The following is an 18791-nucleotide window of genomic DNA, read 5'->3' on the forward strand; positions in this document are numbered from 1 at the left end:
CACTAATGGAAGCCCAAGTGTAAAATCAAGAAAATACAACATGCACTTAATAATAATACTAATCATCAAAACAGCTAACTGTTAACAAGATTTTTGATCTATTCTACATTTCACGAAATACATTGTCGTAAATAGAAGTAGAATTTTTTTTTAATTTGTATATGTATAATTATTATTATAGCCATGTATAGTAGGTAAATAAGCGTTTCGAAATAGTAGTACTAATGTATGTAGTTGATGCGATTAAGAAATGTTGTACCTATATATAAAAAGTACGCAACTTCAATGATGATTAAAAAATAAAAATACTTATTTGTAAATAAAGGAACAATTTTTTAATTTTAAAATGACAATTAAATTAGAAACAAGCTCGGCAAGTTCAAATTATTCTTTATATAACGCAGAACCATAGTAGTAATTATCGTATAACTTTTTTCCGAATGTAATCTAATTGTATGAAAGCTCGAACTTACGATTTTATTATGAAAGGTACAAGTGCCTAGATTAATTTTGATTATTAATATTTTCTGTATGTATTATATATTAATGATAATGCATGCTTACTTCAGATTTGTCCTCACAACAATTTAAGGATGAGATACAAGTAATGTGACATATTTTCAACGTACATTTGAAATTTTTGGCCCCTGGATGAACCACAAAAAATGTACTTATTTGTGACTTTAATATATTAACGATTGATTCTTGTATTTAATATCACATTACTTATAACTCGTTAATTAAAATTAACTTTTTTTACTATAATAATACACCGTTTAGGAATAGCATATTTGCATATCGTAACTTAATAGTAAATATATAAATATTCGCAAAACGATGACGTTGCCAAAAAATTGGCTAAATGGCAGATTTATGAAAAATTATGGGATAAATTAAAGCTGTTTATTATCTGAAAATATACGATTGAGCCTTATTACTTAATGAAATCTTTATTATTATTATTTTAGTAGTTGTTGCTAAATAGCTGTAAATCCAATTTAATTGTTATTTCTCCTGATTCTACTTGGTGTAATATCAACCTTTTTATTAATGGTCCATTTGTATTTTGTTGTTCTTTGTATATACTGCTTATCTTTAACTCAGCTCGACCTAGAAACTCTGAAAGAAAATAGCACTGCTTATTCATGAATTATAAATAATTCGTAAATGGACTGTGGTGGACGTTGAAAATTCCCTGGATAGGACAAAAATGAGGGGTTAATGAAAAAAGTAAGAGAACAGATGATGTTTTCGAAGTTAAGAAGGAAGCAGAAGTAGAAACAGAAGTAAAGAGAAACAAAGAAAGACCTAGACTAGATTATGCGATTTCTTTTACACTTTTTTCTTACCATCTGGTTGAAAAGCACTTGTTTCATACACAATCAACGTAAGAATTTCTTCATTGATGTTTTTTACATGAAATTGCATAGAATAGTCCCATACCAAAGTGGGTATTTGAGGAGCCCCATTTAAAGAAGTATTTGAACCAATAATGCTATCAGAGACCGCATTGGTTTGTTGTTCTTGGTCTCCAAGTATCACTTTGCAGTAAATATTCTCAGTATGAGGCTTACCTACGTATATGTAAAGTTTTAGTGGAAATTGCTGTACAGAAAGATTAATTTTATAAAAATTTATAAAATTTACAAACCTAACAATACAAAAATATAAATAAAAATTCACACTACCTATTTATATTTAAAAAGTTATTAAATTAATGAATACATTCACACACACCAACGTAATTGTTTTATAAAACTAGGACAGAAATTTTCACAATAGCAATAGTATGAATGGTTGTGGGAATAATGATTTATTTACTGATTTTTTAATATTTATATGAGCTTTTCAGTATATTGAGATGCAATATTAAATATATCTATAAAGCATTCAATCGTAAAAATTACCGTATAATATGAATTCGCATATTCCAAGTATTTACTCTATATATATTAATTATTAATTATTATACGTGATTAAAGAAAATATACTTTGAATGTAAAAATATATGTGTGACAAAATAAAATACCTTTTCGCTTGAAAAGTTTACCAATTTTGGTGGATCGTATTTCGGAGCCTTGCACAATCGTAACGGTCAACCATGCACGGGCCAAACTGTGAACTAAAACTAGCATGCAGTTCATCTACAAAAATAAATCTTACCCGAACTAATGAAGCGAGTCCCCTTTTGAACGAGCACAAGTAGACGTCCACAGGTCGCCCCTGTTTGGGGCTCTGCACACAAGCAAATGTAAGATCAGAAAAAAGGACATCCCCACAAAAAAAAAACAAATAAAATTACATTCAAAATTTTATAAAAAAAAATGACATAGAAAACAAAATGTAAAAGCAACGATGACACTATGCGCATTTGCTGCTATAATGAAATTAATTTTGTTTACAGTTTCAGTCTTAAAGAAGCACCAACATAAAAACAGGAAGACTGTGGTAAATTAATAAATAAATGAAACAAGAAACTCATCTCAATTACCACTAACACAATTTTATTGAGCGCACACGTGTTTCGCCCACTTCAAACGTGGGCATTATCAACGCGAAACTAGTTCTAAAATTTAAAATTTTCTCCTATTTTTAGGGGCGGGATTTGAGGACAGAAAAGAAAAGATAGTGGAAAGTAGGAGAAAGTTTGGGAGGCAAACTTGAATATGTTCAATGTCATTTGTAAAATGTTTAAAAAATGCTGTTGACCTAAGAAAAATAACTTTACAAATGTATGCTTCGACAAACAAGAAAATGGATTTAAAGGAAATTTTTCCCCCGGATTAAGCATGTCATCATAAAGCATGCGTTAATTACATAATATTGGCTCATAAAGGCCTTCTAGATGTATTAACGGATACTCAACAAACACATTTTCTTTAAATCCATTTCCTTATTTGTTTGTCGAAACATGCATTTGTAAAGTTATTTTTCTTAGGCCAACAGCGTTTTAAACATTTTACAAATGGCGTTGAACGTATTTAAGTTTCCCTCCCAACCCTTTTTCTACTTTTCACTATCTTTTTTTTTCGGTCCTCAACCCCCACCCCCTATAAATATCAGAAAAATTTAAATTTTAGAACCAGTCTCGCGTTGATAATGGCCACGTTTGACGTCCGCTCAGTAAAATTGTGTTAGTGGTAAATGGGGTGAATCTCCTATTTTATTTATTTAAAGAAGCATTATCGGAAGTAACTGTCTACCTTAAACTACTACACTTAATCGTGACTCAGATTTCATTGATTTAATGGAGATGATATAAGATTACAAGAAAATTTCATTATGAATATTTATTAGTCGAGTTTGTTTTTATTGAATATACCTTAACCAATGAAAACACAAAAAGCAGACAACAAAAATGTGGCTGTTATGTAATTAAATGCACATTTACGTATAGATTATATGTGTAAAAAAGCACTATTAAGAAATGGTATCTGCTTAATGTCTATTTCGAAATCGTACTTTACTTACTTGATTTAGGTCGACTTCTTGATAATGACACCACTTTGTCATAAACTTCTTTTGTACTTTCGATCTTTTTTACCCACAAATTACATTCGTTCACACTCGTAGCAAGTAATGATATGATCTGATTGTCATAATGAATTCTTAAAGCTCTATTCGAATCTGTACCGTTTTCTAAAGAATCGGTGTTACACTTTACTACTTTTAAATCTTGTATTAATATTGGCTAAAAGAAATGTGTAAAAAAATTTTAATTTGAAAACTGTAAAATGTCTTACTTGTCTGTATATTTTGTATACTATGTTCCCACTTTTGCTAAAATTGAACTGACTTGAACCAATTGCCTTGCTTGGTTGAATCAACATAAAAAAGTCATTAAATAAAATTCCCACCAGTTCTTTTCCACTTTTCACCTAAAAATATGTAAATGTAGGTTATCGTATTACTTTCAATTGCTTTTACCTTCGTTAATACTCCATGATGAATTAATTTTCTTGGACCCAATTTATTTGTTATACTATTAAATACTATTTTCAAATCGTTACCCAATTGAACATTATTTTGCAACCATTCCAATCGTTCTTCATTCTCCCTTAGTCTTACATTTTCGTTAAGTCTTTTCAGAAACACGTCAGCTACTCTTTGTGCTTCGATTAAATATTTATAATCTACATACAAGAAACAAAAATTACTCATTTTTAAATATGTAAAGATGAAATAATACCTGGATGAGTTTCATGAGTATTTTCTATAATTTTACTAATTAATAAGGGGTATCTCGTGATCCTCTGCATTGGCTTGATTAAAAATGAACTAAGAGGCATCCCTTTGGTTGATCTATGACTTTGGCACCTTTTTACTACATCTCTAAATGATGCTGACGTTTCAGTTAATTTTTGTAAAAGTGTGGCGCTTTCTAGCTGTTTACTGCAGAATGTTATGTAAGCTGTCATACGAGGCAACTAAAATAAAATAAATGAGGTAAATAGTAGACAAAGAAATTACGAAATTATAACTTTGATTTTTTTGCTAATTGGCTACAGGAGAAAAGAGAATAAGTTCAATATTTTACAAAAATTGAAATGAAGGTGTAAATCTATGTACCATGAGTAATAAAGTAATTAGTATAATTATATAGTTTAATGTGTATTTTTTCTAATCCAGAATTAAATTTTTAACATGGTTTTATGTTTTATGGAAACTTGTCGAGTTAAAAATTAAATACAATAGTTGATAAGTTCCATCATCATCCAATCGTTTTCTTACTTCATGCCTAAGGTTTATATATATATATATATTCAATAAAACATATATATTACAAAAAAAATATATCATCAATTGTTATCAAAAGTAATAATAAAAACTTACATGTGTACATATAATATCCCCGATAATATTACTATCTGACTCCCATCGTTCTAATAATTCTTTCAGAAAGTTTCTGTTGCATTCGAGAATGTCTTGCCAGTTTACAAATATAATATTAACTTCTTCGTTTGTAATTATTTTACTTTGTTTCAATGGCAATTCGAAAACTTCATGTACAGTTGCCATATCATTAATGTATGCTTTTTCGGTTTGTATCAATTCGTTAATTGCATCTCTTCTTACTTTTTCTTGAGGATCATTTGCTTAAAAAGTTATTAATAGCAAAAATAATAAAATATCAGCTTAATTGCAGCAGTTTGTTCTTGCTTTTAAAATTAAGATACAGAAAATTGTTATAATTGGAGTACTTAAATAAAAATCATTAATTAGGGGTTAGATGTGGTTTATTTTTTCAACAGTTACTTATAGGTAATATACGATTGAAACAGTCATAGTTGGAAGCAAAAAGGGCAATCTTGTGAGTATAGTATATATATAATGACAATAATATTAATAATAATAACTTTCATATATTTTTATATATATACTACCAACGTTTAATTTCCTATTAGCTTGAAAAAAAAAACAACAAAAACAAATAACAATTGTATATAATAATAAACCGTAGTTTAATAGAGTGGGAATACGTCAAATTACAAAGAAAAACAACAAAAAAAAGAATAAATAAATTGAATACAGTTAAGCACCCACCCTATCAAACTTTACAGAAATAATTATTATTTTATGGAGAACGTTAAGCTTAAAGTTACAACGTCATCAGACGATGACGGTGGAAAATTTATTTAAAATAATAAAATTAATATCACACGTGCTCATAATTGTTTCCAGGCTAAGAACAATGTGAAAAATCGAGGCACACAAAACAGTATGTTGACTACGTGAAAACAGTGCACATTTTCTGTTTATTTAATATTGTACAGGGTTCATTAGACTGTAGTTGAATGTGAGGAGTATACTGTTTTATTTTTGTAGAAATTTGATAATTTGCACACCATAACGGTGCTAGGTGCTAGGTGGTGACATGTTGAGTTCCCAATGAAATTCAAAATCTTAAAAATATTAATTTCTTGTTCTTGTTCAAGTTATAGTTTGCTATTCACATGTTGCATTAAAAATTAATCTGATGTTATTAGAGGTTGTAGAAATAAAAGGAAGACATAAATTAAAATCTCTAATTATACATTAATGTAAATTAAGTTGCCCTATTGCAATATGTGTTTCAGTATTTAGCACAATTCTTGCAAAAATGTTTTATTTTAAAACAAATCGCTAATACTGCTTTCGTTGCTCTTACATTCTTTAGCGTTGGAGACAATAACGTCCAAATACCCAGCATACTAAATTAATGTTATGAAATCATCAAATCAACTACAAAACACACGAAATTCTGTTTAAAATAATCAATTACATTCAGATTGTAGTTTCAGAAATTTCTGTAATAAAAAGCATCGACTAGAAAGTAAAAATACTTGAAATGCAAAAACATAAAATTAATTATTAATATAGATAAAAAAAAATGGAACTTTAAGACCATAATAAATGTGTATGCAACTCGTCAAATCTCTACTTGTGGTAACTTTCTGACTAATTATATTCAACATCAAACAGTACAAACACCCTGCATATATGGCAGATCCATGTTTGCGGTTTTAAGCTATCGATAGGAGATTACTATTCTGATTTATTCAAATTTGGTACCTATGACTAAAATTATCATTATTAACGATATTTCCAATTTAATAATATGTATGCACGCATTTTCGTTTTAAATGTGAACTTGACATACATACAGCTTCGTTTGATAGAATGGGTGCTAATTCATTCCTGAAAGAAAATTATTAAATAGAAAATTATTTAACTCGAAAATAATTATATTGTATTCTTATTCATATTATTAAAAGCTACCCGAAAACGTTGTAATTAATTATTCGTATTCTTCATTAAAATATGAATGTGTTTGGATTTAATTTTATTGCGTTTTAAAAAGTTTAATTATATTAAATAAATAGTAAAAATACTTACATTGAGTGAGAGGTGCTACATAATTACTTGGAAATAAACCGGATACTCCATTCAGTTCCCCTCTCCACCAAGAAGGCTCTTCGCGGGCCGTGATACTAATAATATCATCTTTTAAAAAGCTCAGTTCGTCAGGATTAGCAGCAGTATATGGGAAGAGGGCAATTACTTTATCTACAAAGAAATAGTTTTGCCTTACGCAATTCTATTTTAATATGAATTAAAAAAATTAATGGGTGTTCTCTTTAAGAAAAATTTAAAATATAATTTTCTTAATCGAGAATCCAAAATCCTTTCTTGTATTTCCTACAGACACACTGTATATTTTTACAAAATTTTATCGGGGACAACTATGAAAATAGATAACTTTTTTGTTGTATAATAATATAATATTAACATTTCTGGTGAATGTTAATGATTGTTACTGTGTATTAGTTTGACCTATGACCTATGCATAGGTTTATGTTATATGCATATATGCTATTGCGGATTTGTATCAATCGATTTTTTTAGTATGTAAAATATATATAAATATGTAAATATAAATAACAAATTCAACATTACCTATGACAACTTCTTGCTGCATTCTTGTAGTCGAGACAGGTGTGGTCCTACCGCTCATACGTCCACTGCTGTTTAAAATTTTTACGTAGCTGGCCGGGAACCATCCAACTTGTCGCCTTTTACCTTTTGCCTGAAGTTCACCTTCCCACCAACCAGAATCTGTTTTCTTTCGAACCATTATTAACTGACCTCTTGCTAATGACAACTGTTCAGGACTCGTGGCTTGGTAGGGAGCTATTACTGACGCAATCTCCGGCTTCTTACTTCCTTTCAATGCCTAAATAAGAACACATTCTTTTCTTTGCCACTATTAACAAACAATGGCATAAACTACATTTTTAAGAATATTAAATCCTTTGTTTACCGTTATTAACAAACAAAAAAATAAATTGATAAAATACTTTAAATTATGTCTTCCATTAAATATTTTAATTTTGCTTGGAGAAATCTTTAAACGCGTTAATAAACATACTTACTGGAGTTGTAGATGTTTCATTAATTTTTTCGCTAGGTTTATTTTCGTTAATTTGAGAAACTTCATTGTCCATTTGAGAAGATGTATTTTCTTGCTGTGTGCCGAAAGATGGAGGCGTTGAAGCAGCAACGTTAGTAGGAGCAGCAGTGACAACGTCTTTGTTATTGTTAGCATTCTATTTTATTACACAAAAAGTTAATGTTTTAGGTACTGAACAAAACCAATCAATACAAAGACAACACAAAAAAGCCTTTTTAAAATATTCCATATTGTGTATGTAATAACTGATACTTTTTTCTGTCTTACTAAAAAATTAAAATTTAAAACAATAAAATAACATCACAAATAGACACAGCAGCCAGTTAGTAAATAAATAAATTAACAATATACATACATTTAAAATAAATTTTTCTGGATATATAACACAAAAAAACTGTAAATAGATAAATTAGGCAATAGATATAATGTAAAGTAATTTGGAGGGAAAATAAAACACAGATTATAAACGTTTGCAGAATGATGTAATGATTAACAAAATTAAAGATTAATATTATATGGGTAAAAACTTACCGGATCGTATTTCTGGACATAATTGCTAGGGAAAATCCCAACTACATCTCCTAATTTTCCTGTCCACCAGTCACCTTCCTTTTTAACCACCGTTATTATATCGCCTGCATTGAAACTCAAATCTCCTTGTTCTATAGATTGATAGGGGAAGTTTGCAATACAATATTCTATAGGACCTTCTGGAAGAGACTCGGCAGGAGGAGGGATATCTGAAGTAGGAGCTGGTGTGACAGTAGTTTCCTCGATGAATTGTGAAAATGTTGAAGAAACTTCTACTACTTCCGGAACTTCTTCAATTTCCCTGATTGAATAAGTAATAAGTTAATTTAATCATTTGAAAAAATAACAGTACAAAAAGTAATTCCAGTGAATTCAATCACTGAATAGAAAAGATGCTATTTTTAAAAAGAATTGCTCACTCTAGTCTCTTGCTTTCCACTTCCGGTTGTTGTACAGCAGTAGGGGTTTCTGTAGACGATGGAAATGCTGCCCGTACGCCAATTCCATCCAAAGGTTCGACGTACGATTCAGGAAACCATCCGGTATTACCACGAAGTTCTCCAGCAAGCCATCCCGGTTCTCCGGTTTGTTCATATGGCACCTAACGTGTATACAAATTATTGGAGTAGAAACACTGCGCGTAATTTTGTAAAGAATTCTCTTAAAAACTATTGTTTTCGATTTTTTCGTACACCCAACTTTAAATTAAGAATCTATAAAACAATGTAACATAAAAATGCTTTACGATTCAGAAAGGATTTTAATAATTAATTCTACGATAATTATTATGTCTGATACACCATAAAGCATTTTATTTTATTTATACTTATTTATTAAATGTTTCACAAAAGTATTTTATATACTTTTCATATAATTACCTACCCAAATAATTAACTCTACAATCATTATATGCAAATTGTATTGCAATAAATAAAAAGATTTAATGAGTCGCCTAACATGTTTATTTTGTAATTAAACACAATGATCTCTATGACTCCCCCTCCTTGCATGCAAACCTGACTTCAACAATAATAACTTACATTTACAATATCTCCCGGTTGAAACGAAATTTCGTCCATGTTCCTGGCAACAAATTCATACAAAGCCCTGTATTTGCAAACAGGTACGGTAAGTGTAGTTTCTGTGTCGGTTTCTGAAGGTGTGCTTTCCCATTTATTAACGGGCCATTCTGTTCCTGTGTCTCCCCACCCTCCTTCTTTCCAGGTGGAATCAGTATTGCGAACATTTTTCATTTCGAGAACTTTGTCTCGTTTATTCTCATAAACTGAATACAAATTTTCGCAATCATTTACTAACTGATTTAGCTGAGAACGTAATTCGCTCAGTTGTGTGTTATTATTTTCGATGTCGGACATTTTCGTTTCGATCTGTTTTTGCATGTCATCAATTTTTTCTCTTAAGTGCTTAATTGTGATTTCTTTATTTTCAAACGCCTGTCGATCTGCTGCACTCTGCTGTTCGCTTCCCATCTGGAGATTTAGTTTGTTTTTAGCATCCAATTTTGCCTTCTCTTGTGATAAAGCGAGCAATTTTGCATTTTGCTCTTTCAGTTTGTTTTTTAGTTGTGACATTTCTTGCATTTGTGCATCACGGGTTGATCTCATTCCATCAATGGTAGACTTAACGTTGGACACACCTACACGGGTATCGCAAATTTTCTGTGACAATTCTTTCACATGATCATTCAAAGACGAAAGTTCAATCGTTAAACTTTGGTTTTTAGCTTTCATTTTTAGCACCGTTTCTTGCTCACGTTGCCGTTGTTGCTGAAGTTCCTGAATATTTATTTTTTTTACAGACTGAACAATAATTGAATGTTTAATTTTACTTACTTGTAACCGTTGCTTTTCCCATTCAAGTTGTCTCTGTCTTTCCATTTCTCTCCTGGCTGCTTCTCGTTGTTCGTTCTGCCTTTTCCTTTCTTCTTCTTTTAATCTTTCTTGCTCCTGTTGCTCTCGCATTTGTTTTTCTAATTCCTCCATTCGTTTACGTTCTGCCTCTAAACGCGCTTTTTCTCTTTTCTCTATTTCTTCCCTTTCTTTTCTTTCCCGTTCCTCGGCCTCTTTACGTTGCTGTTCTAATAACGTTTTGCGCCTACGCTCTAATTCAGCCTGTCCTTTTTCAAAGTTTTCTTTACGTTTGTCCTCAAACGAACTAGTCAAAAGAGTGGATGCAGGATCTTGTTCAGGCTGAGCACTTCCTTGGCTTGAAACCGAGTTTGTTCTGGGTCCTTTTCGAAATGAAGGTGGGATTAAATCAGGCGGCAATTCTGTAGGCGGTTGTATTCCTTGTTGTGCCTGTTCACATAAATGCATTGCCAACACAAATTCTTCGCAGCCCAGTCTTCCATCAGAGTCCATGTCTGATAAAGCCCTGTGAGCAATGGTTATTGCTCAAAATAAATTTAAGATTAATATACCCAAAAACCTACCAAACTTGCGCCAGTATGTTCTGAGGCAATTTTGTTTGCATCATGACATTCCTGGCTTGAGCTCCTGATAAATATCCTGATCGCGATCTATCTGCAGTATTAAACATTTGAGTATATTTCAATTTAATATGATGAGGTACTGCCCATTCAATTTGTCTATAATCAAAGAAAACAATTGAATTTTATTACGAAAAATAAAAAGAATTAGGTGAACTCACGGAGACTCAAGAGAAGCATTTCTATCAACACTACCAATGCTAGCTCTTGGTGTGCTCGTGGCAGAAGGTCCTCCTGATGGTGGAGCGACTGCTGAAACTGTAGCAACAGCAGTTGTGCTATTAGAAATTCCAGGAATTAAGGGAGTAGATGTTGTACTGGGAAGAGCACTGTGAATAAGAGGTGCACTTGAAACTGTAGGCATTACAGGCACTACAGGGGCACTTGTAGCAAATGCTGTTGCATTCGGCAATGTTGTTGACATGATGGGCATGCTTGGAATTGGTGGGGGTCTTAAATTTGTTTAAAATCAATTAGACATTAATTATAAATACCTTACAACAATAAATAATCTTACCCAACAGATAAAGGTATGGATGTAACAGTACTTCCAGAAATAAGAGGGGCACTTCCTTGAATAATTCCTGCAGCAGGAAGAGGAGCAGTACTAGTTTGTGCTGTGGCCATTGGAATATTTGCAACTGGTGGTATTACTGGTATAACAGGTTTAACTTGTTGCCCCATGAGAGGAACAACTGGCTGTGAAATTAAAGTAGGTACCATAGAGGGTTGTATGTTAGGTAAAGTATTTTGCATGGGATTCACTATACCAGTAGGAATATTTGTAGTAGAAGTAAGGTTTGATAAGAGAGTTTGAGATGGAATAGATGATGGCACTGAAGGTAGTTGATTTAAAAGTGTTGGAATTTTTTGTTGTTGTGCTACTGATGGTAAAGGGGGTATGGGTGGAGCTTTGTACATTTGTAGAGATGCCACTAATGTTGGTGGCAGTACTTTCGGAACTTCAAAACCTCTCAATGTCAGATTAATTAATTTACATGCAATAGAAAATTCATTGATGTCCATTTTTCCATCAGAATCTGTATCAGCCAATGCCCTAAAAGAATAAATCAACATAACTTCATTGTGGGCAAAAAAGATACAGGAAAAGATTATTAATAGTAAAAGAGAGATATGCTGGTAAAGGTTGAATAAATCAACAAATATATTAAGGGGGCTGCAAATGTGAAAATATAAACAGAAATACTTCAAATTGTTATAATTTAATTACCCACACAAACTAGAAATTGTAGACTATAAAATAACCAGGTCATCAAGACAAAACTTACCATATTTGTCCCAAAACGAGTGGAGGCAATTGTGACTTTAAAAAAAATTCCTTCGCTTGTTCCCCAGTAATTATACCATTTGCTGGTTTTAATGACTTAAACTGTTCTTCATACCTTGCTCTTTCTCGAGCAACTATGACCCAAGGGTCACTAGAAGGTGTACCAGCTGCTGACATCATTTTGGTTGCAATTTATATAATAATCGTTTTATTAAACGTTACAATTTTTCCTAAAAAGTTATTTAATTTTTAGTGACTATGAGTACTGAGTATTGATTATTGTAATTCAAAATGTCAAACCTGCAGATTTATTTTGTTTTATAACCAATTTATAAATTGAGGATTTTTTTGTAGGTGAAGTTATTTTCATGATAAACAATTCAACATAATTTCTATTAACAAAATCATTTTAAAACAGTTATTCACACACTTCTTCGTAGAAATTTATACCGTATATAACCACAGAATCGCCCAATCTCTACCACGTCTGTATCAGTCTCATACCAGTCCAGTCTATACCTTTTTCCATATCACCTACGCCACCTACTCCACTTTTTACTGACTTTAGGAGTGAATAGTTAAGTAAACTTATAATAATGAATTGAAAGATTTATACAATATAATAATAATAATAGGAAATCGATGTTCATGGATTTTAAAAGTGTATATCTATAACTTTTTAAAAAGTTTTTTGTTTGTAATAAAGCAGAGTTATAGTCTTGAACGAATCCACGAATCAAAAGATGTATTACTTCTAGTTCTAGATGATCTGTGGAAGTCAGTTGCTACAGATCATGCTTAACCAACATTTTTTTGTGCGTGTTCACCCTTAATAAAGTTTGGTATAGTTACTTTTTATTAAAATAATAAATTAAAACAATTTTATTGATATTATAAAAATAAACGATTTGTTGCTTAGACTCTAGTTCAAACTTAGTTCAAATGGTTAGGCTGTTCTTCTAGCCCAAAAAGTATTTACACAATTCCTTATACATACACAATAACCCCATAAGTAATTTATTAAAGTTTCTTAATAAGTAGGTACCTTATATAAAGTTTTGTGGTTCACTTTTATGTTTAGTGACCCCCTCAACTTAAATTACGTTAACGTAAGTATTTAAATAATTAATTTTAAAATTTGTTAAGTGTTTATTAGTTACTTAGCCACCTGTCTGTTTTTGCTAAATTATTACTTATGTAGCTAATGTGCTTTAGTGGTTCTACACTTTTTTCTGCATATATGTTTGTTCTTTAAACTATGTATCATTCAACAAATATATCAATTAATCAATTGTAATTCATTTGCTTAATAAAAGATATGAATAATTTTTCCAATTGAGTTCAAATGGATATGTGCCAGTTGATAGAATAAGAAAACTATCTTGTTTTGTGTTTAAGTGAGTAGGGTATATGATAAAATTTAAATAGATAATTAATTATAGTTTTTATTATTTAGATACATATCATTATAATTACTTGCGAGTCTGAAACATTTTAAAATATATATCATTGTATTAAAACTTACCAATTTTCTTGTCTGGTAAGGTGCTGTTAATACATAAATGATTGTATTTTAAAGTGTAAAATTAACTATAAACTTGAGTTTAGGAGCTTAAAGTATTTGTTTAACAAAAGTATTAGGTATAATTTCTAGTATAAAAGAAATTTTTCTTTAAATTTATACTTAATTAATTTACAGACTGTCTGAACTAAATAATGGGATATGATGATGTAGTTACACTATTGGGAGATTTTGGAAGGTACCTACATTTTATTCTTTGATTATATTGTCATATAATTATCGTTTCTAATTTCTTACAATTTTATTTAGGTACCAAAGGAGAATTCATTTTCTCTTATGCCTTCCTGCAATTGTATGTGCTTTTCACAAGATGGGAAATGTTTTCTTATTGGCAGAGGCTGATCATAGGTATGAAAAATTAAATACATATGTAGTAAAATCTCAAAGAAATATTTAATCAAAATTTTAAAAACTATTTCCTCATATTGTACTTTTTATTTTCTCATTTCCAAAATAACATCACATATTTTTTGCAAAAATAGAATAATTTCATACAGAAATGTTCATAATCTTTATATTTTTATTTACCGACATTCTTTCTTATAGATGTTTTTTAGACAAATATCCAAATTCAAGTTTCATTTTATCAAACGAAATTTTAAACGCTTCAATACCATGGGAAGAAGAAAAACGGAAATACTCTTCATGCTCGATGATATCAGGTGATGCTATAGTACCTTGTAAAAAATACGTTTATGATCATAGGAAATACCAGAGCAGTGCAATTTTTGAAGTGAGTTTCTCTTATAAAACTATATTTCCCAAATAAATTTTGCTTTATATTTGTTGTAGTGGAATTTGGTTTGTGATAAAGCATCATTTTCTGCAATTGGGGATGCCATTTTTATGGTGGGCGTGGGTCTAGGATCTATTATATTTGGATATCTTTCAGACAAGTTCGTACATGTTTTATCATATATTTGGTACCAAAAGTTCATTTGAGATGAAATTCTAATTTTTGTGATAAATTTTAGATTTGGTCGTAAAATAATATTCTTCATGTCTTTGGTAGTACAACTTTTGTTTGGAATTATTTGCGGTATTGCTCCTGAATTTTGGACATTTACATTGTCTAGAGCCATAGTCGGAGCTACGACATCAGGGGTATTTTTAGTAGCTTACGTCATAGGTACATATAAGTTCCATATTATTTATTATTAATTTATTTAATCTTCTCGGCATAGGAACGATTATAGTGTGATGTCAATAAGGAAATTTAAGGTTGTAAATTCTTAAAACACTTAAAAAAAGATAGATAAATAGTTTATTTACTGGCTCAACAATATTGTCCAGGCAGAACCATTATAAAGGGTACCTATTGTGCTACTCTAGTAGTACATAAATTGGCGAAACTGTCCTATCCAATTTGTGTTATCCCTTAAGTGAATTTACATCCTTAGATTTCATTTACATCATGTTTCACAATCAGTGCACTAAAGAAAGTTTTAATAATTTAAGAATGTTTTTATTTATTTACTTATTGATGATTTTATTATGTATAGAGATGGAGCAATTTTTTTATTTGGTATTGAATAAGAAGCTACAGAATAAATTTAATTTTGTATCAGTATTGTTAATGACAACGCTTCTCTATTTTATTTAATTTTTGTTAATAAGAACCGTTTAATTTGCTAATTAACTTTGCTTCGTGTTTACTAACAAAGTAGGTATGTTACATGATAGTAACGAAACGTTTTTGATTGAAAACTGAAAATCCAATGATTTAATTAAAAGTTGACAAACAATAAAATCGATACATGTTTTACAAGTATGTATATTGATTTCCCCATTTGCCAGCTTTTAATTAACTCCCTGTGTTTTCAATTAAAAAGCATTTTTTTCTATTACCTTGCGACATCTGATAAAGTAAAGCAAAATATTTTTTGATATTTAACATTAGAAAGTAATAAAAGTCAAGAGTTTAAGAAAATTTGATGTGAAAATCTGAAAATTAGATGTCATAAATAACGAATTAACGATAATAATATGAACTAACGTTTTAAGCATTAGAAATGGTGGGGCCTACTAAAAGAATGGTAGCGGGCACTGTTTGCCAAATGTTTTTCTCAACTGGCTACATGTTAACTGCTGCTTTTGCATATTACATAACGGACTGGCGAAATCTTCAGATAGCTTTAACAGTCCCCGGAGTGTTTTTCTTATGCTATTGGTGGTAATTAGGAAACTTTACTTTTAAAATAATTTTTGGATATTAAACCGAAATATCTTCGTTTTGAAGGTTTATTCCTGAATCGGCAAGGTGGTTAGTTTCGAAAAATAGAGTGCCTGAGGCGGTAAAATTAATACAGAAAGCCGCTAAAGAAAATAAAGTCAATGTGTCTGACCAGCACATAGAAATGCTTTTAAAAGACGATATAAGATCGAAAGATCCTAACGTTAAAACCGCCACTATCTTTGATGTCTTCAGGCATCCGAATTTAAGGCGGCGATCACTTATAATATTCTTCGATTGGTAGGTACAGTTGACAATGGCATTTCATATTTTTGTCTGATATGTTACAGTTAAATACCTAGTCGTAGAGATCTTAAATAACCTAATAATAAAATGTAATTTGTATTAAAGGTTTGCTAATAGTATGACATATTACGGTCTATCTTGGAATACAAAAAATTTAGGGGGAAATGATTATCTAAATTTTGTGATTTCCGGAGCTGTTGAAATACCCGCATACACTTTCTTACTCTTCACATTAAACAGATGGGGCCGTAAATATTTATTATGCGGCTGTATGATTACAGCAGGAATTGCCTTAATTCTTACTATGGCTGTGCCAAATTGTAAGTTATTTATTTATTAATTAAACAATATAAACTCTGCTTCTAATTGATAATAATCCTGCAGCTCATCAGTGGTTAGTAGTTACATTAGCAATGATTGGAAAATTAGCGATCACGTCCAGTTATGGTACAATTTATGTTTTTTCTACCGAACAATTTCCAACTGTTATTAGAAACGTTGGACTTGGAGCAGGCTCAACTTCAGCTAGAATTGGATCTGTGTTTGCGCCTTTAATAAATTTTACAGTAAGAATCATTTATTCCTGTTTGACATCTAATTTTTATTTATTATACTCAGGTAATTTAACTTAATAGCCTTACAAGAATTAATTTTTCAATATCCTGATTATGCCACATTGTTTTTATCTTAGGCACAGTCTTTAATTGTCTTATACGCTACCAACTGAAGATAATAGGGCGATAAGGCTTTTAACGTAGGTGCTCCCAATTTTTGTTTTCTTAATTACATAACTATCTAGCTTTAATGTATTAATTATCCAAAATATTTATTGTAAATTTAAATTAAATTAGAGTGTGGCGTGGAAGCCATTGCCAATGGTAATTTTTGGATGTATGGCTCTTATTGGAGGTTGTTTGTCCTTAGTATTACCCGAGACCCTTAATAGGAAACTACCAGAAACTATCGAAGATGGAGAGAATTTTGGGAAGAAGTAAGTTACACTGTTTATAATGCTTTGCTTTGATGTGGTGAAAATAAAAAGCTTTTAGCCAATTAGTTAAACAGATTTAGAACGTAGAAGCAGTGCCGAAGGTTAGTTCAGTACAACGGATATTTATTTCAGAAAAGTGGAAACTAAAGTAACACTTGAAGAGATGCAAGAATTAAATGCAGTAAAAACTGTAGAAGACTTGGAAGGTGGTAACTAATGACTAAACGCACAATAATTTATAAATACTTGCATTTAGTAATGTTGCATTGAATGGAGTTTATTCCTGAAGGTCATTTTTCTTGTTTAATTTAATTTTGGAAAGTAAAAGATTTTTTGTGTTCAAGCTACAAGGTGTTTTAGATAAGTCACTTTTTACTGCAAATTTTAAATAATGTTGAGTTCAAGTCAAAGACATTCCACAATTTTATTCGCGTCTTTAAGTATAAAAATCGGCAACAAATATTCAGTAACTTATTTAGTTTTAATTTAAAGTATTTAAGGTATAATTTCAGCAGATCTATATATTAATGATGGTACGTATATGTCACTTTTTACATAATATTGTGAAAATATTGTTAATATAAATAGGATAAATAATAACCACCAATATGTTCACGGTAGCAACCAATCGCCATTACAAGTACAAGAAAAATATATGTGCTTTCCTTTGTAATTTCTGTTTATAACAAACTGTAATGGTGGTCAGTATGTAAACTAAATGAATGTATAACAGAAGACATGTTCCAAAAGATAAGCAAATTATTTGAAACACCTTGTACCTTATATGTACCTATTGGGGTGGTCATTTTTCCATGAGTTTGGTAAAACCAAATTGAATCTCTTTGAAAAATAATCACCTTGTGTGAGATAAAAAATTGTTGCTACGGTTTTATATTATTATTTATTATAATATCGAAGTTTGTCATTAATAAACAAAGACTAGGCCCGGTATTTCATGTAGTTAATAATTTTAAAAAATGCACACATTTTGCAGAGTATTACACATTATAAGAAAAAAATTATGTTGGATCTCAACACAGAAATTTTAAGTGTTTTGTACAATAAAACTCTTAAATCTGTAATGTGCATTTTAACCAGAAACTATTCAGTATTGTACGAACCAGAACTGCCAGAATAAACTAAAATATTCAGATACTTAAGAAAAACAAGTATAAAAAATAATATATTTCCATTTAAACCGGCGATAATGATGGTCAGACTTTTTAAATGTTTTTTTTTTGTTTAGTATGTTTTTTTTACGAACTTTACACCTTTTTGTTTATAAATGTTATTTAAATTATAGTTGAAGCCCTTATCTACTTTTTGGATCCAGTTTTATATGTAAAAAGCACAAAACAACTTAAGATTTTATTATAAAGTTTTTTGCATTACTTGTTATACTCGATTTTGGAGTATTTGAGTGTATGTACTTTTTTTAATAAATGGTGCTATGCATTAGG

At 30.4% G+C, this 18791-nt stretch overlaps 2 protein-coding genes across 10 annotated transcripts; one reads left to right on the plus strand and one right to left on the minus strand.

Annotated features, from left to right (window-relative positions):
• Positions 1-17: 17 nt before the first annotated feature.
• On the minus strand, positions 18-12865 carry LOC108741693 (intersectin-1). 5 transcript variants are annotated; one of them, XM_025977281.1, is made up of 21 exons: positions 12730-12865; positions 12580-12671; positions 12281-12509; positions 11509-12048; positions 11153-11443; positions 10935-11090; positions 10336-10876; positions 9523-10278; positions 8902-9083; positions 8483-8783; positions 7914-8087; positions 7438-7714; positions 6877-7047; positions 4834-5096; positions 4190-4427; positions 3928-4133; positions 3744-3878; positions 3472-3691; positions 2030-2122; positions 1350-1574; positions 18-1119 (listed from the first exon to the last, which is right to left on the minus strand). In XM_025977281.1, the coding sequence occupies exons 3-21, from the start codon at positions 12457-12459 to the stop codon at positions 965-967; spliced, it is 5103 nt and encodes a 1700-aa protein (XP_025833066.1). In that variant the 5' UTR covers positions 12460-12509; positions 12580-12671; positions 12730-12865; the 3' UTR covers positions 18-964. The 5 variants fall into 5 exon arrangements, with proteins under 5 accessions (XP_025833066.1, XP_025833067.1, XP_025833068.1 ...); XM_025977282.1 differs by lacking the exon at positions 2030-2122 and adding an exon at positions 2164-2235 and having other exon boundaries at positions 12580-12764; XM_025977283.1 differs by lacking the exon at positions 7914-8087 and having other exon boundaries at positions 12580-12766.
• Positions 12866-13036: 171 nt separating this feature from the next.
• Positions 13037-18789, plus strand: LOC108741728 (organic cation transporter protein). Of its 5 annotated transcripts, none has more exons than XM_018476646.1 (12): positions 13037-13121; positions 13979-14039; positions 14111-14209; positions 14408-14594; positions 14654-14757; positions 14836-14990; positions 15866-16034; positions 16101-16334; positions 16446-16660; positions 16725-16906; positions 17192-17331; positions 17464-18789. In XM_018476646.1, the coding sequence occupies exons 2-12, from the start codon at positions 13996-13998 to the stop codon at positions 17546-17548; spliced, it is 1614 nt and encodes a 537-aa protein (XP_018332148.1). In that variant the 5' UTR covers positions 13037-13121; positions 13979-13995; the 3' UTR covers positions 17549-18789. The 5 variants fall into 5 exon arrangements, with proteins under 5 accessions (XP_018332148.1, XP_018332150.1, XP_018332131.1 ...); XM_018476648.1 differs by having other exon boundaries at positions 13090-13388; positions 17390-17480; XM_018476629.1 differs by having other exon boundaries at positions 13093-13388.
• Positions 18790-18791: the final 2 nt, after the last annotated feature.

The sequence above is a fragment of the Agrilus planipennis genome, unplaced genomic scaffold, assembly GCF_000699045.2.
Source record: "Agrilus planipennis isolate EAB-ADULT unplaced genomic scaffold, Apla_2.0 scaffold24, whole genome shotgun sequence".
In the NCBI taxonomy this organism is placed as follows: Eukaryota; Metazoa; Arthropoda; class Insecta; order Coleoptera; family Buprestidae; genus Agrilus; species Agrilus planipennis.